Source organism: Fimicolochytrium jonesii, assembly GCF_025526975.1.
Source record: "Fimicolochytrium jonesii strain JEL569 chromosome Unknown EV422scaffold_6, whole genome shotgun sequence".
In the NCBI taxonomy this organism is placed as follows: Eukaryota; Fungi; Chytridiomycota; class Chytridiomycetes; order Spizellomycetales; family Powellomycetaceae; genus Fimicolochytrium; species Fimicolochytrium jonesii.
In genome coordinates, this window is record NW_026515673.1 from 129,599 (window position 1) to 154,619 (window position 25,021).

The window sequence follows — 25,021 nt, forward strand, 5'->3', positions numbered from 1 at the left end:
ATCACAAAATAGTCAGGTTGGGACGGGCCTCCTAAGTATACAGCAAGTTTCATAGCAGAAACAAGCCACCATCTGCGGACAACCCAGCAGCAACCTCGTACCGGACTCGGTCCGCCTTCAAGGCCTACCGCCTGAACCCTTTCCAGCCCTTCGTGACGGATTGAAGTCTGCGCCCGTTCTCATAAACGAGGACCGACGTTTTACCTTCTTTCCCGTTGCTCGGCACCTCAAACGGCTCGGCTTTCGCCTCCCAACCAACCCCAGATCTATCAATCCTATGCGGTCTTCTCGCGCTTCCCCATTGCTGTCCACCTCGTCGTCGTCGTCGACTGTGCTTCACATCAACACCCATCAACCACCCACCGTCTCCAGCAGCAGCAGTCTCACAGTCAAATCCACCAAACGCCCACTTACAGCCGCAGACGTACCCATCGAAATATGGTCCAGAGTTTTCTCGTTTCTGGGTCCTTCCGCCTCATCTGCCGGGGCGCCGTTCAAGTTTTCCCAGGTGTGCAGGCGTTGGAACGATATTGCCAATGACCCGCATGCCAAGGCTTCTTTCTTCATACGGGGCTATGGGAGGCCTTTGGCACTATATCACGCGTTCAAAAGTCACAGACTTTCTCTGTCGGTTGAGGTGGCAGCCCTGCTGAGAAAGAGAGGGGCTGCCCTGCCTAGATTTCTGGTGCAATACGTTGATAAAGAGGTGGGTGTGGTGAACGAGTCATGGCAATGGTCGTATAGGACATGGAAGACTCATGAAAATGTTCCTTGCAGTATCATCGAACCGACAGGGGACAAAAAGCTGTGAGCGTTCCGCTTTACGTGTTCTTTGTACAGGAAGGTTTCAAAGCGTATGGGAAGGACGCAGATTTCAAAGAAGACGTGAGTTTGGTGTGGGTGGTACCCAGTCTTATGTTTCCTTGAGTAAGTGCTCAACGTACCGATCTCCCTCACGTAGGATGTTTCACGTTTTGAACGACTTGCTTATGCCGGGCAAACCGCGGCTGCTACAAATACACCTCTTACTGAAGGGCTGGAGGCTATGAATGTATTACTCGACGAATATGCATTCGTGCCTGTGAAAGGTCTTGGGTCTCCGATGGACGAAAGCGTTTTCCTCATATCACAGCTTGATATCTCGTTGATTCCGAAGCTCGTTGCGAATGGACTCAACCTCGATTCGGTCAATGATCAAGTACTGGAACGAGTGTTGTGGCGGGCCGACATCACTGACGAGATCCTGCAGCCTTATCTCAAGCATGGGTTCAAACTTAGCCCCTCGGCGATCAGGAAAGGTTTGCAGATGGCACGTCCTGCTACTGTGGAAGTGTTGAAGAAGCACATTGACTCGGCGTTGCTGGCCAGCTGCGCAAGTGAGACGGTGGTAGACATGATGGGCCCGATTGTCGGAAGAGGTTGGAGCTGGGCGCCTGAGCGCATGGACTACATCATCAATACGTTCGGCGTTTCTGAAGAGGCTATCGCTCGCGCCATCTTCACCCATCCAGACTCGGCGCGGCTTCCGAACGGATCTCGGCCGGAATTCCCAGCCACTCGATGCTACATGAAGGCCAACCCATGCCCAGTATGGCGCTGGGTGCTGCAGAGATACGGCCCACACCACCACTTCACGCAGGCCTGCTTCGACGACGCCATTTCTCGCGCGGCGGCTGATCGCGATTTGCACCTCCTTCACGATGAGTTCCTTGAAAGTGGAGTACAATTCTTCCCCCGTCACGTCAAGATCCTAGCGTGTCGTCTCCTGCACCGGGACATGACGGCCAACGCACTCCACCTCCTCCAGGCCCTTCGAGAACAAGTTACCGACTCACGCGACGCAGGTCTCCTCGCCGATTCCGAACGAAAAGAATGGGTACAAGCCCTTCGCGACGAAGTGGTCGACAACGACGAATGGAAACATCGAATGCGGACCACCCAACTCGAGGGCGGTGCACGCGGCGGTGCTTACAGAATTACACGCCCGCCACACGACGCCATAGCGTTCCTAGACGAAGCCAACAAGTTTTATGAAGAGATGCTCGTGCCGATTCCGACCATTGCGACCGTTGTCCTCCGCAACGCGTCTATGAGACGACCGAGCCCGCCTACTAGGTCCCCGAGCATGAAGAGCTGGGTCAAGAGAATGGGGACCTGGTGGAAGGAACAGGTCGATCGCGGCGTTTGGGGAGCCATTGAGAATGGCGTATGACAATCGACTTTGAGGAACCGAGCCTTGACCACCCTCGGCCCTCTCGATCGCTCACAAATCCTATGCCTTGGAAACCGTTCTTGCCCTCGCCACCGCTCGGAACACTACCTCATGACGACGCCATCTCGATCACCGATGTCGTCGCCGCATCTTGGACTCTTGCAAAGCTTTGCGCGTCCTCGATCCTTTCGACAATTCCATACATTCTCCTTCTCGGCGCTCCACACCTGGACACCTCCCTTCGTACATTTTAATCAAGTTGCTTCGCCTCTCTCCATTTGAGACGTACCGAAGTCTCTACGCGACGGCGGACATTCTTCAACTTTCAAGTTCTTCGCCCCGCTTCTTATACCCGGACCTCCTGGACCTCTGGACCTCCACCGGTCCTCTTTTCTTTCAAAGTTTGCCAGTTTGCCCGCCCTCTTTTTTCCTGACCGTCTTTCTTCGGACAACCTCATTAGGGCGTACGCGCGGATAACTGTCGGTGTATGTGAGATATCTTTCATAGATAGGAACGCGTACGCTGTACCCTTGTTTCCCGAATGTACAGATTTTAGTTTACCTCTTTCGCCCTGTACGTACTTTTCTTACTTTGTGACTCCCGCCCTCTGTTGAGAAGTGAGGGCTTTTGTTTGCTTCTTGTACAATCGTGTTTCGTTTTGAGACCTTTGAATAAACCCGGTAATGGGAGTCACAAAAAAGGACAAAGTGCACGGTGGGACGAGTGCATCCCCAATGAGCGATGTGCTGGTTGGCAAATCAAATATGGCAAATGCTCAAAAAAATGAGCTCCCTCAGTTCCGCCCAGTCTATTTCCGCCCCAGCTCTAAACGATTTACAACAACACAAAACCCCCACTTCCCCTCTTCCCTCTTCCCTGCCCGCGCTACATCCGATCATCCTCAACGACATTATAAACCCACTGCACCGCCAGATACCGCACGCCAAACGCAAGCACCGAACACGCGGCCTGAAACACGACCACACAGATCGCCAATTGCTGTTCGGTCATTGGCCCGAGTTTGACGAGCATGAGGTTCATGATCGTCAGGTTGTTTACGTGTGTTTCTGTTGTTGTTGGGGAGGAGGAGGAGGAGGAGGCGGTTGTGGCATGGAGGGCGGAGGACGATCCGGCGGGTGAAAGCATAGGCCGCGGCGGGTACGACAATTTCCCCGGCTTCGCCTTCCCTTTCCCCTTCCCATTCATCTTCCCCCCGCTCGCGCGTCGCCCCCCCACCTCCACCGGCGACGCAGTGACAGCATCCAACGAATCCGCGATGTTTGTGGCGGGGACGGTGACGGTGGTGAGTTTGACGAGCCCGAGGAAGTGGAGGAGGGAGATCATTGGCTTGCCGAGGGTGGCGAGTTTGCCGCGCTTGGCGGTGAGGAGGAAGGTTGTGTATTGGAGGAGGTTGGTTTTGTGGTCGCAGCTGTTTGGGGAGATATGTATAACGTCAGATCCGAATTCATGAGGTTGTGATGATGATGAAGTAGTATGATCTTATGCGAACCTGGGCATCCTATGCCGCGGACAATCGACGAACCCAAACAGTTGCGGGCATGAGTAGATGAAGTTGAAGATCTGCGGGAGCATGAAGAGGAGGACTGTTTTGCTGAAGTTGCCGAGGATGCCGACGACGGCGAAGATCATGCCCGCGAAGTAGCAGTAGCTGTCGCCGGGGAAGGCGCGGGCAGGGTACCTTTCCAAGTGAAGCGGAATGTTTAGCATTGAGGGTGGGTGATGGGTAGAGATTCAACTCACCAATTGTGCTTGAGGAACCCTATGGTGACTCCAATGAAGGGGAGCACAAAGTACAACGACGACAAATGCGCCTCAGACCTCGCCGGATTCCTCTGCAACTGCAAGCAATCATTCAACGCGATGGAGACCGCAATCACGAGCGACTGGCCCGCCTCAACGCCATTGACGCCCGCGAGGATATTGATAGCGTTTGTAGAAAAAATAGCGAGGGCGGCCATGAAAGCGTAGTAGAAACCGCCCAAAGGCAGCAGTTTGCTTCCGATGAGGGCACGCAATGGGACGGGTACCACGACGTCCGTGCCGCCGTATGTTACCGCGTAGACCATTAGCAGCGGCATGGATGAGATGAGAGGCATCCAGATTTTGACCCGCCATCGGATGTCGAGGACGTCGTCTGCGAAGCCGAGGAAGAGCATGCTCATGAGGGCTAACAGGCCTCCTAAAAATTGCGCTAGCTGCAGGAGTTTGCACAGAAAGCGTGAGACCCATATGTGCGGTGTGGTTGGTTCATCACTCAAAAATCCGTTTAACGCGGCTCTTCTGTACCTTATTGTAAGGAAAACTGCTCCCTTCACCCAAACCAAGCCCCGACTCCCTGAACCAGCTGATGAACGGCACTGGAATAAACAAGAACAGGGCAATGATATAGATCAGGCCCGCCATCGCACCCATGCTCTCCGGGCTATGAAGAATCGGTAGTCGGGACGTATGAATAGAGGGAACACACAAAAAGGTTGCGGGGTGCGCCTCTCATTTATGTGTGGTGGTAGTCGCAAGTCGCAGGCCGCCTTTGGCCGTGCCTGGCCTGCATCATTGTTCGCCGCCGCAGGCCGGCCGCCGCTCAATACCGGCAAGAATGCCTCCCCGACACAACCAAACGACCAGGGTAAGGAGAAAACCAGAATGTAGCAGCGTCAACTTACAGCACAGGACGATCCGCCTTCAGCCTATCCTGCCCAAAGCGTCCATGTTTGACAAACACGTCGCCGACCCAAGGGATTGCGAGGTAGGTGAAGAAGCCGGCGAGCACGGACAGACAGGCGGAGACGACGAGCGGGTTGTGGACGCCTGAGACGATCAGGGCCAGCACCAGCGATGGGGGGCCTAGAAGACGCAGGCCGTCGTTCATAGTGCCTGCTGCGTATATGTCTGTACGCTGGCTGTTGCGGTTGCGGTTGTCGGAGCGACTTCCAAACGCCGCGCATTTACGACAAGCCACGGCGGATGTCCCTCCCAGCGACGCCCAGGTTGCGCTCGCATTCCGTCCATTGCAAACAACATCGGCCCCCCCAGCACCGGCATCCGGAGGACCTCCAGCTTCCTCGTTACCCATACACACAACGCTCTCTAGAAGGCCAGGAGCAGCGCTTGGTCCCGTCGCCTTCTATTCTGTCACTTTCCCAACCAGCATCACTCCCCCGAAAAGTCGTTCCGGAAAACCTCTGACGCTTCCGCCAAGATGAAGCCTGGCGCCGACGCAACGCACCAACCGGAGCCTCCTCATAGTGGCTCTCCCGCTATCCCTCAGCGTTACTCAACTCCCCAACCTCGCAACTATGGCTCCGTTCTAAACGTACCCCAGAGTGCTGCCATGCCCGCACACCCCATCTTGCCGCATCCCATACCCCGCATAGCATCAACCCGCGACCCGCTCCTGCCTTTCTCAGCCCCTGCCAAACACAGCCCAGCCACCCATACCGTAGTGCAGGCATACCCCTCGCGCAACAAAGCCTCGCGATACATCCCACAAGTAATCGTGAACCACGCCTCGGTGTTGAGCATCGCGGTCATTTGCACGCTTTTGTTCTTGTGGAGAGTCACGATCGCGGACTGGGCTGTGCCGTTCCGACTGTGGACGTTCGATGGGGATGTGCGGGGGATTGGTGGGATGGGAGGTGCGGGACGTGGGGCTGTTGCGAAAAATGGGCAATTGGGTGGTGCGGGGAGGAACGCTACGCTTGGGGACAAGGTCAAGCTGGAGCTGTTTGTCATGTCAAAGTGTCCGGATGCTGTATACTGTGAAGGCGTTTTCGCCAACGTCCGTGAGTATTGAGGGAGGGCGGGATGGGGTCATTTGGCCATCACTCTTCCCGGGATCCCGAGACTCGAGTTGATTATTTTCCCTTCTCCAGTGCAAAAAGTGAAGGATATCACAGACTTCGACGTTCACTACATTGGCGCACGGGATCCGCAAGCAAAATACGGCGTAACTTGCAAGCACGGTGACGATGAGGTAAGTTTTCAACACCCCCAACTTTCGTGTGACCCTCTTTAGGCACCTGATCTCCTACCGGCCCCTTTATTCTCCCACCACAGTGCCTCGGCAACATTCAACAACTCTGCCTGCATCATTACCCCACCCCTCGCCCCCCCTCCACCTTCTTTAACTACATCCTCTGCACCAACCGCGACTTCCGCTCCATCCCCTCCCTCCCACGCGCCCGCGAATGCGCCAAACTCGTCGGCCTCAACTACGACACCGACATCGCGCCCTGTGCCGACGGCGATGTTGGCAGAGAGTTGTTGAGGAGGGATGTGGAGGTCGGGAGGGCGAGGGGTGTGGGGACGAGTTGTACGGTGCAGATTAACGAGAAGCTGAGGTGTGTAAGGGATGGCGGGGCGTGGGGTGATGAGAAGGATCCGACGAGTTGTCCTGGGGGAGCCGGGGTGTCGGCGTTTGTCAAGAGTATTTGTGAAGCTTATAAGGGCGATGAGGGCGATAAACCGAAGGCTTGTTTGAGGGTTTAAGAGGGGGGCAGGATGGTGTAAGTCATATTCCTAGAGCATGTATGCAGATGAATCCATCCATGCAGTGATGATGTGAAATTCGGTGTTTATCTAGCTTCCCTTCTCCCTTCAAGCGAAGGGGCTCATTCTCAGATTTGTAGTTCATTTGTATCTCTTCCTGTCTTGTTTTGTTTGTCAACAAAATGCGATAGCATCATCTGCCGATTCACAAACCCTCTTCTCCATGACGAGCGCCTCTTTTGTAGAAAGAAATCCCGTCTTTCAGAACCTTTCGGGCGACTCGGTCACGGTAACCTCAACAGAGCCCCATTTGCCAATGCAAACCTACGTAGCGCTCGTGATGGCAGACATCGCCGTAAGCGGGTTCTCAACGTCACAGGGGCGTGCTATGGCATCAAAAGAATCTGGACACCGCCTTGTTGTGCGTTGTATTCCCGCATGATGTTGGGTTCGTTCCAGTCACCGTTTCTTTCCCAAAGTCAGTCAGCAAAAGATCAGTCGTGCGATACACCTGCATAGTTGTACACTGGAGGCAAGTGCCATGCAAATTGCGCTTCGCTCTTTCGGGTTTCACGGCAGAAAGGTGCCCGGCGTCGATCGATCGCGTCCGATTCCAATGCTTTGAAAGGGGAGTTGCAATGGGACGGTAACTCCACAAACCGAAGCTTACTGCCACCTGAAATAGACCGATTTGAACACGTTCACGTCCGCCAGGTGTTGTTTCTCCCCCACAAGGTGCCACTTCACTGTGGGGAGATGGGAAGGCTCCGCTGCTTTCGACGCGCTGTCGGAATCCCGTCAATGGAAACACGCTGCGACTTCTCGATAACAGCTGCTTATATGTACCATCCAACTGGCATGCTTAGTGAGAGAGGCGGATTCGCAAGTCGGTTTGTCTTCTCTTCGGCGCCGCTTAGGTTCTGAGAACAAGCAGACATAAATTTGCGGAAGGAGGTTGGACTCGGCAGGGAGAAGCAAAATACGTGCATGATCTGACAGCATTTCCGACGGCGTCCCGATTTTAGAGCGGCCATAGGCCCTCATATAAGGTACCAATCCTGAGCGCTCACTTCGCTCGCTCTGAAATCAAACCTGAGCTCTTTGGGGTAGTCCTAACTCTTCCGCTTGACTCCGCCGGACCGAAAGTACGTCCGAGAATCGCTCGATCCACGCGGCCCATCGGGTCTATAATCGTCTCTCGTAAGCACGAAAGCCCGTAGGCAGGAAAGGGGAACGGACACGTTGGTTCGGACGACGCGTGCACGATCTTCCAAAAGCGATGTTCGCCAACCCTCGCAGCCAGCACCAGGCCACTTAGAGTTCCGATCCGTATGCAAGGGTCTTACGTGCATTCGGACTCCTACATGCGATAACAACAATTGACAATACGCCGTTGTGTGAGGGGAATGTGCGATTCCAAAACACCGAAGCGTCCCAAAAACCAGAACCTACATAGGCATCTTCCCAAAAAAAAACAACAAAAAGGCCGTCGGTGTCGCAATAGACTTATTCACATCACACGTCCCAATCCCCAACTAAACGCCCCCACCATCGTCCCCAACACCCGTCCACGACTGCCTCCTCTCCCAACCCCCCGCCTCCCGGTCCCCAGGCCCCACAGGCATAGCCCACCCGCCATCCCCACCCCGCGGTGACGCCCCACCCTCAACAACCCAATCCCCCCACGCGCGCAAATCGACGCTGCCGGCTCGGTGGGAGCGGGGGGAGAGGGATCCGAGGGACGCCGCGGGACTTCCGGGGACGTTCTCGGCATCTTCTTCTTCGTAGTGGTCCGAGGAGGAGCAGGAAGACGGGGATGTAGAAGGTGGCGGGGTGGGTTCCGCGGGAACGGTGTAGAGGATCTTAACGATGGGGTTATGATCGGGCACTATTGTTGTTGTGGAGAGTGAGAAGAACGGCGCGGCGGGGTCCGAGGAGAGGAGGTGGATGAGGCGGGCGCGGGTTTTGCAGAGTTGGCGGATGCGGAGGGCGTTCCAGAATTGTTCGAGAGGGAATTGGTCGTGCGATGTTTCATCGGGGGTTGGTGAATCTTGGGCAGCGACAAGCCGAGAGTATCGCTCGTTCCAGACCAGTGTCGATGCGCGGCGCTTGAGCTCGTCGATTATGTCGGCGTCTGTGAAGCCGGTTTCTTGGAAATGGGGGAAGTCGATTTTGGCGAAGTGCGTGTATGGGTGCTGGTCATTATTCGATGGCGGTACATCCTCCGTGGTGGCGCCAGAATCAATCCCCGGTTCCTGTTTCCCTGGCTGCAAGAGGTGGGTTGGAACGTGGAGCGCCGCATCTCCAACCCCCTCATTCCGGAGGAAAACCGCCACCTGCGTACAATGCCCAACGCTCCCCACCCCAGCTTCGCTCTTCGCCGCAATCAACCCCACCCCATTAAACGTAACGCTATACCCATACTTCGCAGCGGCCTTTGTAGCCCATTCCTGAAACTCTGCCCGCGTCCACTCGAATCGGTGGTCCCAGTGGCGGAATTTGGACTCGGGGGTGCCGTAGCAGAGGTTGGGGAAGTGGATGTTGAATTCGGCGTTGGGGGTTGTTACGACCATTATGCGCGGACGGTAGGCGCCGAGGGTTGTGGAGGGGAAGGTGGCGAGGATGTCTGCGTCTAGGTGTTCTACACTGAAATCAAGGAGAATCTTCGCTAAGTTCCAATTCCGCGTGAGGGATGGTGGCGAAGACGACCACACTCACACTTCAACACTTGCGATGGCATCAAAATTCGATAACCGTTTGTCGAACTCTCCAGCTGAACCTGTAAAATAAGTCGGGAGGAGATGAGGCGATGAGTGCATCGTCGTTGGATGGAGCGATGTGATGAATGAAGCGAAGCAATGGTTGAACTACATCTTGCTCGCTCCGGTCGCGACAAGGATGTTGAGATGCGGTGGGCGGAGCGAGCTCGCGGTCGCTCGCGAAAGATCCAACGCTCGCCGGTCCTTGCTAAGACCCATCGTGAGGGGAGTATCGCGCCTTTTGGCGCAACTGACTCGCTCCGCTCGCTCCTCGCTTTGATCGCCGCAGATCCTCCCCGCTTCGTTCGCCGCATAACCTTCGCTGTGGCTCGAGCAACCCAAACTCGCTAACGCTCGCCGCTCCCTCCCTTATCCTCATACCTCTGTACAAATCAAACTCCACGGGCAGTTCCCTTAGATACGTCCTATCATAATCCGTTGGCGCGCAGTTGTACGTAGCCACCTCCAAAACGTTCTCGTCGACATCCACGCCTGCGAGTCTCGTGAACGCAGGTTCATTCAATAGTATCTCTAGTAACGAGCCTTCTCCACAACCCATATCCAGTACCTGTGCGTGGATTGACATACTGAGTGTTCTACACATATATGCGCGAATATCATAGAACACCTTAACGAATACGAATTCAACAACTTACGGACTGGACATGATGCTTAAGGAGAATCTGGGAGACAAGGGCACGACGTTGAATCCATAGCGGAGGGTTGAATAGAGGGACGCTGTCGCAGGCGTCCTTGACGGTGTTTGGTTTACCGACCAGCATGACTTTGAATATTAGGTGTTTTTGGACAGGTGGAGTTCACCGCGAGAGGATGGAGGTCAAGTACGCGGTGCCCGAACAGAGAGGGAGGGAGGAAGGAGAAGGAGGAGACGAAAGAGAAACCCCAATGCGGAGACTGTGTTCCTTGCATGAGGGGTAATGGAAGCAGCCGTTTGGAGCACTTCAATATGGACCGAGCGAGTCTCCTATTTTGGGGACGCGGGAGGAAAGCAAGACGCGAAGAAGGTTTGGCTCACGCGGCATCCCAGCAACTCCGACGTTCCGTTGGGATGTCCTCAACACACGCAAGGACATGGACATGCATGTCCCGGCCCTTGATGCAATGTGCTCATGGTGAAGTGGAACGGAGCGTCTTCGAACTGTCGCACATTCATTCGCCCGCCGCCTGCCATTTGCATATGCATGCAGTCAGGAGTCCAAAATGGTACTCGTTAAGCCCACTATGATACAAAAGTCAATTCCCCAAAACTATACACCTCGCCTCGCCTTTGCAGCAAGCATCGCCACAGCAGCTGCAGCCTCTCTTGAAATGTCGTCCCATTCGTCCTCATCATCAGAGTCCGCGCGCCCCCTACCATTGTTGTACGGATGCCAACTCTGCCGATTCGAGTTCCGTAGCGACGGCCGAACCAATGCCGTCGCGGACGTCACGGCCGGCGAATACATCGGGGGTAGCCCCGGATGTGGAGATCTGGCGTATTGCTGGTTGGTGGGTATGGGTGGCGGTGGAGCAGACGGCGCGGAGGGGGACGCGCTCAGCGGTGCGGATGCGACTAGACTTTGGTGGGGTAGCAGCTTGAACTGGAACTGATGCGTAATTGCTGGTTCGAGGATGGCTGGTGTTGGCACGGGTGATTCAGATCCCGTTGGGGTTTGCCGTCCTGAGTCTGTGAAGAGCGCAGACAGAGGTCGATTTTGCTGCCGTTGGGACCTTTGAAAGGAGCTTAATGCCCCTGTGCTTGTGTTCGGCGATCCTATCCGAGGGGAGGAGGAGGCGACGGGGTCCAGGTTCATGTTCATGGCTCGCGGACCCTGTGGCCCGCCGTTGGGGCGTGGTTGTAATGCAGGGAAATCGCTCACGGTTTTCATGCCTGTGAATTCGTTCATCGGGCGTGGCCCTGCTAACGCTGTCCGTGCACGCGGCGGCGGCGAGGATACGGCGTTCGGGATTAGATGCGATCCCGAACTATTTGCATCCGGCATGGCGAGGTGCGGAAACAGAAGACTCCTCCGCAGCACCTCCGTGACCGCCGCTCCCCTGTCCTTTCTTGAACCGGCATCAGAACCAAGCTCAGAGTCCGCTCGATGTACCACACTAGGCGGCGTCGCCAGCGAGTCTCCGGATGGCCGCTGCTTCATCTTCCTCTCTCCAGACCGATTTCCAAACCTGCCAAACAAATGCCTGCCGAAGTTAACTCTGAACCGTGACGTCTTGGGGAGCATATGTGATCTTGATCGATAAGCTTTCCGGCAATCTCGTATGCAGTCGGCGATGACCCAGACAAAGAGCCTGAGAAGTCCCATGATGATAACAATGGATCCGAATCCGAGCAGCGCTAGATAGGGGAGGATTTGAACTTTGAGACTGGCCCGATACGCATCCAGAAAATCATCGATTTCTCGTTCAAAATACGCCGCCAGTGGGTCTTTCGTCGAGTTGCTCAATGTCGTGTCGTCCGACCGCCGTTTTAATGTCGCCGTCATGGCAGTCCCCGTGGCCGTCGCTGAGGTGGACGTTGCAGTACCATTGGCAACCGTCGCATTCGCGGCTGCGGTACTGGTGTTTGCAGCCGCCGAACTCTCCATCAACTCTGCTGCATTTATTAGTTGTATGCGAATAGCAGCTTGCGAAACACCAACCAAATCGGTGGTATTCACCCTCGGAAAACTAATATGCGCGCTCGCTTTGAACCCAGCCGCCATTGCATCCAGCGTCGCCATATTTGATCCCAGCACACACATCACAAACTGGTTCATCGCCGCACTCAGCACCGGCACCTCGCCAAACACATCCCCTAGCGCCGAATCCAGTCCGTTGACAAACACGCCCAGTGCGTTGTCTATCGCGTCAACCGTCGTGTTCACCCATCCGAACAGCTTATCGTTGGCCAAATCCTCGACGGCCTTGATCGCACCGTTCGTGTGGGCGATATACGGCGCTGCGACGTTCAGCATCGCGACGTCAACAGCCATCACCATCGCGTCGATCGTGCTCGCCGCCCCGCTCGCCACCATCGCCGCCGTCTCGTCCTTAATCGTCTCAATCATGCGCAACTGCAAATAAATCACCGCGCACCCCAGCACCCCCGCCATGAACATCTGCAAGCTGGGCGCGTGGGAGACATAGTCCAAGAACCAGCGGAGCCGGATACTCGCCTTCTCCGAGCGGACCAGCCTCGTCAACATCCTCGTGAAGCGGTACATGGTCGGCCTGGTCGCGGCATGTATGAGGTCGCGCGAAACAGCGCGGAACTGGTGTTTGTTGACTTTCGTCCCCGCTTTCATCGCCAGCTGCTCGTTCAGATATTGGTGGTTCTGCAACACTTTCGCGAACCGCTTCACTTCCTCGTTGAATTTCCAGTGCTCGTAGGTCGTCACGACAATATTTCCGAGGATAGACGCGGAGGCAAAGGCTATCACCAGGTATAGCCCGTAGAGCAGCGCCTTATCGATCGCGGCCACGATGGTGTCGACCCAGTCATAGTGGATCGCTCCATCGCAAAACTCCACCCTCGCATACGCATCCGGCGCGGCTATCAACACCTTTCCCGACGAGAACCCCGTCAACCCGCCCAGTTCCTGCTCGATCAAGTTCTCGAGCATCACGAACGGCGTGGAGATCAACGCCTCCAGCTGTTTTTCTAGGTCCGTGAATTTTGGGACCTTGTCGTAGAGCCCTTTCAGCTCGTCCACGAAACTGGTCGGAATCGTGAAATCCAATTTGCTGATGACTCCCGGGAAACTGACGGGGGCAAACACGTTGGCGTCGACCGTGCCTCCAAAGATCCCCGCGATGGTCTGCACGGCATCCCCCAGCGCGGACTCAAAGTTCTGGATCTGTTCGTTCAGCATCCCTAAACTGTTCTCCAGCGCCGTTTTGATCCCGGCGAGCTGCACGTTGAGAAAATCCGTAATCTCGCCCGCGTACTGCGACACCGTTCCGACCGTCAACTTCACCACGATATCCAACAAACAGAACAACAGACTGGTATACTTCTGCAACGTCATGATGATCAACGAATTCAACAATTGCACGGCTCCCACCAGCATCGCAGTTGTATGCGACACAATCGCATTGATGCTGTTCACCGTCGCGCGATTCAAGCCGTCGGCCGCATAATGCGGTATGGACGCCATAGCGGTCGCGCCGATTTCGAGCCCGGCGCAGGCGGAACGCATTTTCTGCTTGGCGCGCTCGCCGTTGGTGTGCACGGCGTCGCGCAGGAGGAAGAGGGAGAAGATGATGATGACGGTGATGAAGATGATGTGGGTGACGAAGGTGCGGGTGAGTTTGGCGGGGAGGCCCGCGTAGGCTTGGTTTAGGACTAGCGGGTTGCGGACGATGTAGTCGCCGTCTTCGGCGGTGGCATCTTTTTGATCTGGAGGTCAGGCATCAGTCGCGATGTTTGAATGCCTTGGCACCTCTCGTAACCTCCCCCGCAAGCTCTCCCGCCCACATACCAGCCTGACCCTCCCATCCCGCAATCCCAAACGCCGCATTTCCCGGATCTCTCAGAATATCCAGCTTTCCAGGCACTATTCCAATGAAATTTGTTCTCGCCACGTCTTGGTCCTCCATCTTTTTGGCAAGAATTTTGATGCGAAGAGAGGTGTCGCGGAGGGCGACAGTATCAATTTCGCCGGAGTTTTGGACATGATCTCCGCCCCTTCATGAGGAAGAGGGGCGGGGATTTCGGAGCCGCCGAGGGTCATCATCGTCGTCACTGTCCGCACGATTAGTATAAGCTACTTCCATTCCAGGTTTGCAGCGGTTTCGCACAACGGTAGGAAGCAGAAGCTAGCAAAGACCTGATTGACAGGACCTGCTCGGTTGTGTTGGTGCGAGTGTTAGGTGTTTTGACGGGACGTGTGGCGCATGACAGGCGCGTTCCATCTCTTTCAGACGTCCTCTCACCCATTGTGCACGAAAGGCTCCTTCGCAGACTTGGAGTTGCTAGCTAGCAAGGGATGTGAACCAGATTCAAGTACACGGGGTGGAATGTATCGGAAGGGTGCTGGATGAGTCCTTTCGTTTCAGTCTCAGACAGAATGCTTTCTGCTTGGTTGGCCCTACGAGTCAGATCATTCGAAGAGCGACGGTTTCCCGTGCGCGAATTCAGACTGGCTGCAATTGCAGTATGGCTATGATTATATTTTCAATGTGTGGAGATTGCAGCGCTCTTCTATGTGCAAAGACTAGTTTATGTACAGGGACGGTATCAGAAAGTTCTATATGTACAACTAGAGCTAGGCGCAACGACAACGGGTCGTCGTGGCTCGGAAGGAGTGTGTGCTCACATCCTAGATCGGAAAACAAGATTAAATTAGCGATTTGCAGATGAACATTCTTTCCACCAAAGCGATGCATACCAGGGTTGCCTTTTTGACAGAAAGGATGGGAAACAACAAGATTAGAACTTTCGCACTCAGTAATATCAATAAACAGCATCGCAGATCCCATACCATCCCGGAAACATGCGGCACAAATTCTTTGGATCCATCGCAGTCTGAATCAGCTCATTGATCTGGCACTCGACACTAACTGACGCCGATAACTTCTTGCGCAACACAAACAGCGCCCGTTCCGCCTCCTTATTCTGGCCGCGGTCTCTTGTATTCGGAGCGGTTGTCCCATTTGGGCCTTCCGATTCAAGAACATCTAATCGATCGTCCTCCTCGCTGCCGGCAAGGCCCTGTCGCCGTCGCTGCTCTAGTGGGGTGAGCGTCCATGTAACTAATGGGTCGTACCGAAAGACGTCTAGGATGGTGAGGAGCGCCTGGGAGTCTTTGCGAAGGACCTTCATTGTCTCTTCGCATCCGCGCCGGAAGGCGCCTTCGACGCCGAGAAGGCCCATGCCGTCCACTGATAGCCACAGAGACGGGGAAACGATTTGTTTGATGAGCATGACGAAAGATTACGAAAGATTAACGAACACAAAGGCATGCGGCACATACCAATGTCGCGTGTGAGTCGGAAAGGGACGAGCTCAGGAACAGTGAGGACCTTTCCCTGGTCGAACGCGATCCCAAGATCGATGTGGATCACTTCGGCGGTGCCCTTGTCTATGAGGATGTTTTGCGCGTGCCGATCACCGAGACCCACGACATATCCCGCTATGGAGCTTGCGGCTACACTTCTTGTGTACGCTAGACGTCGTTCGAACCTGGTTTACAAAGCGCAAATTTAGATGGGTCTGCCCACAAGCGCTTTTCGAGTATCCCAATTGGAACCAAGGAGCTCGTACCAATCCAGAGGATCCGAGAAATTTTCAAACAAAAAGTGCCTGAACACCGGTTTGAAATTGGCCTCGATCTGACGATACAAGTTCAGCTTCGACGACGTGGATCCCTTTTTATGTTCGTCCATCATGCGACTCCGGCATTCATTAGGTTTCCAGTCGCCAGGATGGTATCTAACGTCGGGACATATGCGTAAGAACAATACTGGTGGGAACATCATATGAGCCCTGCCAATGGCTTACCCGGAATGAGCGCGCACAAGGAATTCCCCGATCGGTGCAGTGTTGCTGACCCATTCCACCAAGCCGACTCTCGGAGCCAAAGGCACCACTTTGTACGTGCGGATACCGAGATTCCGCTGCCGCGTCTCCAGGTCTTTCTTGAAGAGGACGTTCATGATGTTGAAGATATTGGAAAGAACAGCTACAAGCGAGGCAATCCATTAGTATGGGCGCGACTTACTGCATGGAGGATGTCCGCTCACCGTCTTGACGAAGATCATCTGTATATCATGCCATTAGTGCGGGATTACAAAGATCGGAGACTCAGGTGTCCAACTCCTTACCGTTTCCTTTCACCAACTGCACATACTTCTTCCCATCGGTACCCATACAATCCAAAACCTTCGGCATATTCACGCCGCCAGGAATCCAGAACGTTCCCTTGAACCCCTGGATGGTCGGTAAGTCGTCGTAGCGACAGTCGTGCCTTACAGGGTTGTCCGAAGTCACGATGGGGACATTGATCCCAGATTTGGCTATAGCGTAGATATTCAGACGCGCATCCAGTTGCTGCACTTTCGACTCCTTGAGCTGTGCCGCTGTAGGTTTCCTCCAGGCGAGTTCGATGTACGCGTTACAGAGCCGGTCGACTTGCACCACCAGGTCCCCCAGATGATCTGGACGCCGAAGTCGCTGCAAAACCGCTTCGGCCGCTTTGATGGTGGGAGTTGATTCCTCTTGACGCCGGGATGAAGATGGGGCGCCTAGCTGACCTCCGTTCTTCAAGGCGATGATGTGGTACAAGCTGTGGTAAGGGTGATCGCGAGTTATTTTGAGCAGAATGCGCTGCAGGTTATGCTGGAATGCGACTTCGTCGTCGGACGGCGACGTGGTCAAGCGAGCGGATAACTGGTACAGCAGTACCAGGAAGACACTCGAAGGGACGGCCCTCGATGCGGCCTTGATAATGTGGTTGATTTCCTTATTCTGAATGTTGGCGAACCACAGGGAGATAAGTCGGAAGACACTCATATCGAGGTTTTCCTTGCCGTGCTCTAGAGCTTGCGCGTAATTCGCGACCGCTTTCTCCAAAAACGTGTCCCTATCCTGACGAAACCGATTGACTTCCGCGCGGTCCATCTCAATTTGCAGCAATATCTTATCGCGGATATGGGTGTAGCGTTTCGCATTGCTGGCGTCCTTCCCCACACTCCGTTTCGTAAGGTCTTCGCACGCTTTCGCCTCTCGCTCCTTGTACCGGATATGCTCTTCCAGCTGATCGGAGGTATCGTTCAGGAGCTGCTCCTGGTATTGGTCATCCGCGAATTTGGCTAGATGGTAGTGAGCCTTTGCGAGGAGTTTCATGTCGTTTGCAGCCGCAGCAAGGTCAATTGCGGTTGCGAGATGGTGCATGACGCTCACGGGAGGCTCGTATCGCGTTGCTGCCGTCCAGCGACCGAGCTGGCATACCAACTGCGACTCGACCTTCTTGCTGAGCTGCTGCGTTTCAGTCGCCATCTGCACCTCGATGTAATGCTTCAGCGACCTGGTAGTCAACGCGCTGTTCCCTTGCTCCCAGAGAATCTTCAAACTCTCTAATTTGGCGAGGGCAAAGATGTCCACCAAGTCAGATGCGTCCGGCTTCATCTTGTCCTCGTTCAGGATGATCTCCAATTGCGCCATCGCTGTCTGAGCCATTTGTGCGTTCCTGGCCTTTCGAGCAATCTTGCTGACACTGAGGAGATGCGAGCAATGCGCTCGGACAAGACCTGGGCGAACCCCCATGATTCCGCCGGCCTTTGCATTCGTCGAGCGGGCGGAGCCGGATCCAACGATCCCATTCAATGCCGTCGTTCGACAAGCTAGTATGGGGTCCAGATCCGCCAAGTTCTGCGTCTTACGCAGGTTCTCCAGCCGCGTTTCCCAGATCTCGAACAACTCCAGAGGCGCAGATGCAGACCCAGCGGAGGCCATTCTCCAGACCTCTTCAGCTTCTACAAAGCTGACAAGCAAGCGCAATGGATGAAAGGGGTTGAAATCGCTTCGTATCGTGTTGCCGGTGTTTATCTTGAGGTGGTCGTAGAAAGCGGACGAGACGGAGAACTCCACCGCTGGTGCGTCATGATCGTGCACCGCTTTCATTATCCCATACAGTCTTTGTTGAATCCCGACATCTGCATATCGTCTGTGTCAGTTGCTACCCGCCACGTAGCAATCACAAGGCTGCTCAACCTACCGCCCTGGGCATGACCAGCCACATCGCCCCACTGTGCATTCCGCCACATACTCTCATAATGCAGCTCGCGAATATCATGGTCCAGCGGACCCTTATCCCCCGCCGCCCGCTGCACACCGCCAATATACGTCGCCAAAACATGATGCAGTCCCAAGTTACTCATCGCCTTCATCAGCCCCACCTGAGTGCCCGCTCGGACAGCTGGTGTGTCGAACGCACCAACCTTCAGCTGGATCTCACGAAGGTTGAGGATCTTGTCCCACGCGCGGTCGTGCTCGTATTTCTGGATAAGCGATGTAGATCCGTCGCCTAGACTGCGCGACCCGCCGTATGACATGACGCCATCGAATCCGTCGGCGTCGCCTATGGAGCGCGTGATGGAAAAGAGGAGGTCGCAGGCGGTGAGCTCGCCTCCGGATGATGTTTGTGTCATGTTGAGCTCTTTCGCCCATGGTCGCTTGGACACCTCTTGCGCGATCTCGAGGAAGAGGACCGCCGATGCGTAGGATTTGCAGTGAACTGCGGCTTTTGCTACATTGACGAAATCAAGATCGAGCCAGGCGTTGTTGTCAAAGGGCGTGACGCTCAGAGGGTGAGGTTGTGTTCGCAAAAACTATAAGAAAAACTGCGTCAGCTGCTCGCGAATCCGGAACACGAATCCGGAGCACGGAAACACGCAAACCTCACCTCAAGAACCCGCAAAATCGCAACAAGAACATCCTCCTCAACACCCTCAGGCGCCTCCACAATCTCGCGAATCCTCTTCGACAACATAGCGCGAAAGGAGACCACGCCACGCTTCCTAATCGTCTTGCGGGTCACGGTCATCTCATGATGCAATGCAGCATGCAGGATGTACGGCATCATCGTGCTACCGAGTTCCGGAATCATCTCGAATACGGATCGCAGATGGGGAAATATGTCGTCTGTTGGGCAGGAGGAGAGGATCGCGTTTGCTAGATTCACAAGTGCTTGTTCTGCGCTCACGGTGCGGGTGGTCGGGTCGGCATCGCTGCGATGTTGAAGAGCTTCCCAGAGAGCGTTGTCGGTGATCTTGGGGTACGAGGCCCGAGAAGATTCGTCAACGACCTCAGACACTGAATCATGGCAGATGTCGAGATACTGCGCGACTTCCGGTCGCAAACTCGCAAACGCAACGCCTCCCGCAGGCGTCGCCAGAATCCGCTTCAAACACCGAATGACCTGATCCACCTTCTCGAACTCCTCATGAAACAAGTACCGCTGTAGACACGACAGCGCCACACAATGCCCCACATCCGGCTTAACCGCATCATCGCCCGCCGTCGCCGCGGCGACCAACGCCAGCTCCGATTTCGAATCCACTCTTGCAATCCGCCCCGTCAAAAAACACGCCAGCTTGCCCAAACAGTGTCCAATCTCTACAATCAGCGGCCTGTTCCCCGCCGACGTGTCCAGCATAGCCAGCAACCGCCCAACAAGGTGATTAACATCCGCCCCGCCGCTCGCAGCACCCAGCTGCGCCGCCAACCCGTTCTGATCAAGCGCGGTGCGCAGGTACTTGACGCGGGCCAACTGCGCAAACGGGGTAGAATCGCGCAGATCCATCAACTGCATCACGACGCTTGGGTCCGCTGTCCTGAAATCGACCGCGAAACGGTGGGCCAAGCGGCGCGCGATGGGCATGTCGGCGTCGAGTTGGAGGATGGCGAGCTGCACGGTGCGCTGGTCGATTGAGCGGGCGATCACGCATACTCGTTCCAGCACGCGTTCCATGGCCTCGGCGCATTGCGCGTGGCCTGCCGTAATGTAGTCAAGGACGAGCTGTGCCAACGCCGGCGCCGTCGAGGTGATAGTGGAAGCAACGAGCCGCGTGGCATGCCGCTGGGCCACAAGGTGCATGTAGCAGAACATTCCGCCCGCATCCGCACACATCTCTTTTGCCTTCATCGCCTTCAACAGCATCTGCAACACGCTCTTGAACAAGAACGGGTGCATCATTTCGGGGGCGGCCAGTGCAATTAGCAATCGGTACCCGTTCGTTATGAAGGCGTGCTTGTCGCTGGTGAATCTCCTCCGGTCAATGTAGCAATGTGCGCGCTGCAGGATGATCTGAAGCGCGGACGTGTCGAACGGACACGCGGTCCCGTCATCGGGCGTCGTCGGGTACAGCCGCGCAATGACCTTAAGCACAGTCCGCGTGCTCACCAACTGCGACCAACACGACGTCGCAGATCCCTCACCAGTAACGGGCCCACTGAGCGATTTCATCCGCTCAATGTTCCCTGCAATCATCTCCGGGACACCGGCCATCTGCGCGGGGCCGGTCGGTTCAAACATGTGGATTAGCACCTCGGAGATGATCTCTGCCCGCCGCGCCTGCATGTCTGCCGTCATTACGCCGACTCCGATGGTCGTTTCTAGGAACCCGATGGACTCGTTGACGACGGTGAACCGCTCCGGGGTGCTGTCGATCATATCCGGGAGCAGTCGGGCCTGAGAAAGAGAGTGTCACTCAATCACGTGTTCCTTCTCCACCAGCCCCATTTGTTTTCCGCTTACCATAACACCAACCATCGCCCCCCGACACACAACCCCCGCATCCCCCCTCTCCCGCAACAACCCCCTCGCAGCATCCACATCCCCATCATACAACAACTTCCCCAAAACCTCCCCGGCCCACACCCCAAAAAACCCCTCAAACCGCTCACAGCCCACCAACCCCACCGGAAACAGCTCCACATCCTCATCCCACCGCCACACCAGCTCCGGCAGCATATCACTGACAAGCTCGCTGCCCTTGTCGAGTCCCAATCGCTTGGCGTACATACCAAGCGCACTAGCGACCCACCCCATCGCCTTCGGCACGTTAGCAATCCGCGTGATAGCCAACGCGGCATCAACGCGGTGGTCAGGGCTACAGACGATGATTTCGCCAAACGTGGCTATCACCGGGACGGTGTGGACGAAACTCTGTTCGAAGAGGGGGGGGAGGGACGCGCGCACGTCTTCGAAGATGACGTGGTGGTCTTGGGCGGAGAAGATGGCGAAGATCTGCGGGACGGTGCGGCGGATCCACTGTCGGACGTTGAACTCGGCGTGTTTGAAGAGGGACCAGAGGATGGAGAGGGCGGGGATCGGGGTTTCGGCGCCTACGTATTTGCGGTAGAAGTTCTGAAAATTGCAACGCGTCAGTCTCTGGGCCCACACACAATCTGAATGTTTTGCGATAAATGTGCACTTACCTCATTCGGATCAACCCCCACGTAAACAACCACCATCTCCCCAAACCCCCTCACGACCCTCCACGGCGCCCTCCCATCGCAAACCAAGCGTGTGAAAAAATGCAATAGCATCCCAAACGCCGCGCACAGCTCATCCTCCTCATCGACCTCCATGTTCTGTATCCACCCCCCCTCGATCGCCGTCAACGTCCGCAGTATCGCGAGCATGCCCCACGGGTTCTTTTCGCCCGGGTAGGAGCGGAGGAGGTCAGAGATGGTGTGTACGATGTCGGTAAGTTGGATGCGGGTTAGGTGGGCGGAGATGTGGGTGATGAAGTGGGGGAGGGAGAGGTTGAGGTGCGGGGAGGTGGCGGCCAACGGTAGAGCCAGAACAGCGTCTATGGCTGTTTGTACTGCGTCGGTATTTGTGCCGCGGGATAGACTACAAAGAACACCTAACGCGCGCACCACAACGGCTTTCAATCTTGCACCCTCCCCCTCCCCAGCCTCGACATCGACATAAAACTCAACAAGACTAGGCGTCCACGTCGAGCTATGCGAACTTATCTCCACCGCGTCAAACTCGTCGAATGTCGTGGTGCTGAGGTCCCCATGGGAACTGCTTTTTGGTGGCATGTCGGAGTCAACATCGCGTGAGAGCAGCGGGGTGAGGGTACGCGTTAGATATTGGTAGATTTCGGCTGAGCGGGGACATCCGAGCTGGGTGGTGGGTGAGAGTTCGTTGAGACCAAGAAGGATCGTGTGGACGACGGTCGTAGCCGCAGCCAAAGAACAGGCGGGTATCGCTTTCTCCACACGTTGCAGAAGAACCTTGACCATCGCCACAACTGCATCACTCGCATTTCCTTTCGTATGCTTCGCCGCGCGATCCCACATGTTGACACAAACAAGAATCAACGAAACAGTGTCCTTCACCAGCCCCATACCCACATCCGCGTTCTCCTCCCCCCATTTCTCCACCAACCCTCGCATCTCCTCCTCCACCCACCCCGCACTCGCATTCACCAAATACCCCTCCACTCCTCCCCACCCACCACCCCCATGCCCATCAACCCCACAAACACCCTCAACATCCTCCTCCACAATCGCCCTACAAACCCGTCTCGAATTGCCCAATCTCCACTCCCCGATGAATTCGTCCCGCGGGGGGAGATCGAGGGGCGGGAAATCGTCTGCGTCTGTTCGTTGGGTATTGCCGTGTGGTGTTCCGAGGAGGACGTCGATGATCATATCGATAGGTACCGCGGCGCGGCCACGCACGACCCACTCGCATATCGAGTCCGCGAAATCATCTATGACACTCAGCGTCTGACACATCGCCTCGGAACCCCTCGCGCGTTTGCTCATCAGAAGGAACTCCAACGCCGCGGCTGAGGGCACACTCACACCCCACCGCATACCCCTCCCCACCTCCGCAACCACAGCCGCCACATCCCCCCTTGGGACAAACCCGGCCCGCAGCACCGCTTCAAGGACGTGGTATCCCATATCGACCAGCAGGGAGGGGGATGAGACGACTCTGGTGGTGTTATCCCAGGCCATTTTCGCGAACGTGGGTGTGATGGCGGCAGGGTGGGACCACAACGGGGTGCTGCAGACCAACGCCCAGTTCTGCACGTCGCTTTCGGATGCCATGAGGTCGGCGAAGAAATCTGTCATCAGGTGTTGGAGTTGGGCGGGGGAGAGCATGTGTGGGGTTTGGAGGGCGAGAAACGCGAGGATCTGCAAAACCCCGAGTTTCTGGCGGCTGTTGCCCAGCTTTTTCTTGAGGTTCGTCAAGTCTGCGACTACGTCGCTTCGTTTGACGCGTTTACGGGCCCGTGGGGTGTCGGAGGAGGGATGCGTGGGCGGGTTGGCTTCCATGTACAGTAAAGCGCCGTATACGTCTGCGCCGAGGTCTAGGAAGCTGTAGGTGGGGTACCATTTGGTCACCGAAGCCGGGTCGAGGTGGCCGTTGAGGGTGTCTGGTATCAGCACACCGGTCTTTTGTTTCAGTCTCAGCACAGTGACGAAATGGTGCAGATCGTCCACGGGGCTGACTCCGAATTTGCTTCCGAATTCCTGCTGGATGCCGTCGTATAAGCGTAGACAGTTGGCTTCCCACCTTTTCACGTCGAAGGCGAACTTGCCGGTTGGGTCGTAGATGTGCAGGTAGAACCGAAGGGTGAGTATAAGCTGGTTCCGCAGCGGGCCTGAGCGGTTCTCCCACAGTGGTATCAGGAACGGGACGGTACTTTCAAGAAAGTTTTGAGCGGCATGTAAATTCTGATGCGCTGTTTCGAACAAGATATGATTCGCGGCCGTTATCAAGGGGCCATGACACGTCGTCTCGCCCGGGTGATGCTCTATAAACCGCGCCAAAAACTCCAGCAGATCCTCCGAATACGCCGCCAAGTCGTCAGGACACCCAATGACGAGATAATAGAACACTTTGGAGAGCTCTACCAGTTCCAACGTCATTGACCTGCGCCCACCTCTCCTGTCCTCGCTCTGCACCTCGGCGGTTAAGCACCGCATGCATAATTTGAGTAGACCGTGCCAGCGGCTGATAGGTATATGCTCCCTGTACGCGCGCTGGGCGAGCAGCGTGCGCAGGGCGCGGGTATAGTGCACCGCGATGGGCTGGTAGAGGCCGTCTCTGTACGGCAGGATGGTGAGGATATGTTCCAGAACGGGTTTGTTGAGGGCCGGGCCGAGGTTGGACCCTGCGCGCTCGATTGTCCATCGGAACTCGGAGGCGCATTCGCCGAGCTGCTTTTCAAGGCGGGCGACGGTGGAGGTTGCTGAGGCTTTAGCGTTTGTTGTGCGTCCGTTTGCGGCTGCTGCTTTTAGGTTCTCCACTGCCCTGTGCGAGAGAATCCGTCATGAGGTTCGTGATCTCCCAATAAGCTTTCAAGGTCCGAACTGCCTCCCGCACCTTTCGAAAGCCTCCAATATGCTCCTCCAGTCCTTGCCGTCGATCTGGGACAAGTTGCGGTCATCGGAAAGGATGGTTCTGAGTTCTTGTAAGCCCGACTGAGCATCCTTCTTGTTGTCCGAGAGGAACTTTGCGAGCACCTTTCTCAGGGAAAGCTGCACAGTCATTGCTCCGACATTGAGGGCGGCCGTAGCTTTGCCGTTATGGGTACTAAGACGGCGGAGCTGACAGCTTGGGTAAGGCAGGGAGTGGAAGACAGGGTCAGAGCTGGCGGGCGATTCGGACGTTGAAGCTTGGACCTTGACGAAGGCCTCAGTTTCATCCAAAGGCAGGCAAACAGGGCTTGCACTTCCGACGCGTTTTTGCCCTTTCGCCCCTCTCGCCTCCCTGGCTTCAGCAACCTCCGTGTCGCCCGTTGCGAAGGTCAGGAAAGACTCATGAAACATAAGGGTAGCCACCCATGCAGCCGTTCATTACCGGAAGACATGAGCGCTCGTCGACTCCAGTGCATCCGAAGAAGAACGCGTTCAGGAAGGTCAAATTCACATACAAGTTACTACTCTCCATACCAGAAGTATGTCCGCGATGCCGCAAAAAAAAGTGCATGCAGCATGCGGAAATGGGCAGAGCTCTGATGCTCCTACCTCTGAAGAGCAAATCCAACCTTATAAATCCTGAGATT

The 25,021-nt window shown here is 55.7% G+C and overlaps 7 protein-coding genes across 7 annotated transcripts; 2 read left to right on the top strand and 5 right to left on the bottom strand.

The window, feature by feature from the left end:
- Positions 1-277: 277 nt before the first annotated feature.
- EV422DRAFT_565739 (uncharacterized protein) lies at positions 278-2,212 on the top strand (the record flags this gene model as incomplete). The annotated part of the gene is made up of 3 exons (XM_053072362.1): positions 278-706; positions 778-885; positions 962-2,212. 3 exons carry the CDS (start codon positions 278-280, stop codon positions 2,210-2,212), a joined length of 1,788 nt encoding a protein of 595 aa, XP_052927064.1.
- Positions 2,213-2,942: 730 nt separating this feature from the next.
- On the bottom strand, positions 2,943-5,226 carry EV422DRAFT_522538 (UDP-N-acetylglucosamine--dolichyl-phosphate N-acetylglucosaminephosphotransferase-like protein). The gene is made up of 5 exons (XM_053069826.1): positions 4,898-5,226; positions 4,521-4,656; positions 3,975-4,429; positions 3,724-3,912; positions 2,943-3,642 (listed from the first exon to the last, which is right to left on the bottom strand). Exons 1-5 carry the CDS (start codon positions 5,101-5,103, stop codon positions 3,099-3,101), a joined length of 1,530 nt encoding a protein of 509 aa, XP_052927065.1. The 5' UTR covers positions 5,104-5,226; the 3' UTR covers positions 2,943-3,098.
- EV422DRAFT_382146 (uncharacterized protein) lies at positions 5,213-6,834 on the top strand. Its single transcript, XM_053066788.1, has 3 exons — positions 5,213-6,016; positions 6,107-6,207; positions 6,291-6,834. The coding sequence occupies exons 1-3, from the start codon at positions 5,434-5,436 to the stop codon at positions 6,720-6,722; spliced, it is 1,116 nt and encodes a 371-aa protein (XP_052927066.1). The 5' UTR covers positions 5,213-5,433; the 3' UTR covers positions 6,723-6,834.
- Positions 6,835-8,367: 1,533 nt separating this feature from the next.
- EV422DRAFT_585389 (uncharacterized protein) lies at positions 8,368-10,462 on the bottom strand (the record flags this gene model as incomplete). Its single annotated transcript, XM_053073446.1, has 4 exons — positions 10,138-10,462; positions 9,863-10,049; positions 9,441-9,501; positions 8,368-9,368 (listed from the first exon to the last, which is right to left on the bottom strand). Coding segments are annotated over exons 1-4 (1,374 nt in total), but the record flags the coding sequence as incomplete, so codon positions are not given.
- Positions 10,463-10,608: 146 nt separating this feature from the next.
- On the bottom strand, positions 10,609-14,284 carry EV422DRAFT_382912 (uncharacterized protein). Its single transcript, XM_053066791.1, has 2 exons — positions 13,963-14,284; positions 10,609-13,880 (listed from the first exon to the last, which is right to left on the bottom strand). Exons 1-2 carry the CDS (start codon positions 14,078-14,080, stop codon positions 10,750-10,752), a joined length of 3,249 nt encoding a protein of 1,082 aa, XP_052927068.1. The 5' UTR covers positions 14,081-14,284; the 3' UTR covers positions 10,609-10,749.
- Positions 14,285-14,447: 163 nt separating this feature from the next.
- Positions 14,448-20,799, bottom strand: EV422DRAFT_522547 (uncharacterized protein). The gene is made up of 11 exons (XM_053069827.1): positions 20,740-20,799; positions 18,886-20,673; positions 18,199-18,811; positions 16,307-18,136; positions 16,226-16,243; positions 15,984-16,164; positions 15,747-15,914; positions 15,457-15,665; positions 14,965-15,364; positions 14,872-14,880; positions 14,448-14,802 (listed from the first exon to the last, which is right to left on the bottom strand). The coding sequence occupies exons 1-11, from the start codon at positions 20,752-20,754 to the stop codon at positions 14,796-14,798; spliced, it is 5,238 nt and encodes a 1,745-aa protein (XP_052927069.1). The 5' UTR covers positions 20,755-20,799; the 3' UTR covers positions 14,448-14,795.
- Positions 20,800-21,976: 1,177 nt separating this feature from the next.
- EV422DRAFT_383000 (telomere-length maintenance and DNA damage repair-domain-containing protein) lies at positions 21,977-24,971 on the bottom strand. Its single transcript, XM_053066792.1, has 4 exons — positions 24,890-24,971; positions 24,340-24,563; positions 22,494-24,267; positions 21,977-22,441 (listed from the first exon to the last, which is right to left on the bottom strand). The coding sequence occupies exons 2-4, from the start codon at positions 24,504-24,506 to the stop codon at positions 22,424-22,426; spliced, it is 1,959 nt and encodes a 652-aa protein (XP_052927070.1). The 5' UTR covers positions 24,507-24,563; positions 24,890-24,971; the 3' UTR covers positions 21,977-22,423.
- Between the last annotated feature and the right edge of the window lie 50 nt (positions 24,972-25,021).

Excerpts from the sequence above, each read along its gene's own strand:
- EV422DRAFT_522538 (XM_053069826.1), bottom strand. The coding sequence starts at position 5,103 with ATGAACGACGGCCTGCGTCTTCTAGGCCCCCCATCGCTGGTGCTGGCC. Across the intron at positions 4,430-4,520 it reads GCAGTTTTCCTTACAATAAG|CTAGCGCAATTTTTAGGAGG; the intron begins GTACAGAAGAGC and ends AAACTCCTGCAG. Across the intron at positions 3,913-3,974 it reads GGGTTCCTCAAGCACAATTG|GTACCCTGCCCGCGCCTTCC; the intron begins GTGAGTTGAATC and ends TCACTTGGAAAG.
- EV422DRAFT_382146 (XM_053066788.1), top strand. The coding sequence starts at position 5,434 with ATGAAGCCTGGCGCCGACGCAACGCACCAACCGGAGCCTCCTCATAGT. Across the intron at positions 6,017-6,106 it reads AGGCGTTTTCGCCAACGTCC|TGCAAAAAGTGAAGGATATC; the intron begins GTGAGTATTGAG and ends TCCCTTCTCCAG. Across the intron at positions 6,208-6,290 it reads GCAAGCACGGTGACGATGAG|TGCCTCGGCAACATTCAACA; the intron begins GTAAGTTTTCAA and ends CTCCCACCACAG.
- EV422DRAFT_382912 (XM_053066791.1), bottom strand. The coding sequence starts at position 14,080 with ATGGAGGACCAAGACGTGGCGAGAACAAATTTCATTGGAATAGTGCCT. Across the intron at positions 13,881-13,962 it reads GGGATGGGAGGGTCAGGCTG|ATCAAAAAGATGCCACCGCC; the intron begins GTATGTGGGCGG and ends CCTGACCTCCAG.
- EV422DRAFT_522547 (XM_053069827.1), bottom strand. Across the intron at positions 18,137-18,198 it reads GGCTGGTCATGCCCAGGGCG|ATGTCGGGATTCAACAAAGA; the intron begins GTAGGTTGAGCA and ends GACGATATGCAG. Across the intron at positions 15,365-15,456 it reads CCGACTCACACGCGACATTG|TGGACGGCATGGGCCTTCTC; the intron begins GTATGTGCCGCA and ends TGTGGCTATCAG.
- EV422DRAFT_383000 (XM_053066792.1), bottom strand. The coding sequence starts at position 24,506 with ATGACTGTGCAGCTTTCCCTGAGAAAGGTGCTCGCAAAGTTCCTCTCG. Across the intron at positions 24,268-24,339 it reads ATATTGGAGGCTTTCGAAAG|GGCAGTGGAGAACCTAAAAG; the intron begins GTGCGGGAGGCA and ends TCTCTCGCACAG.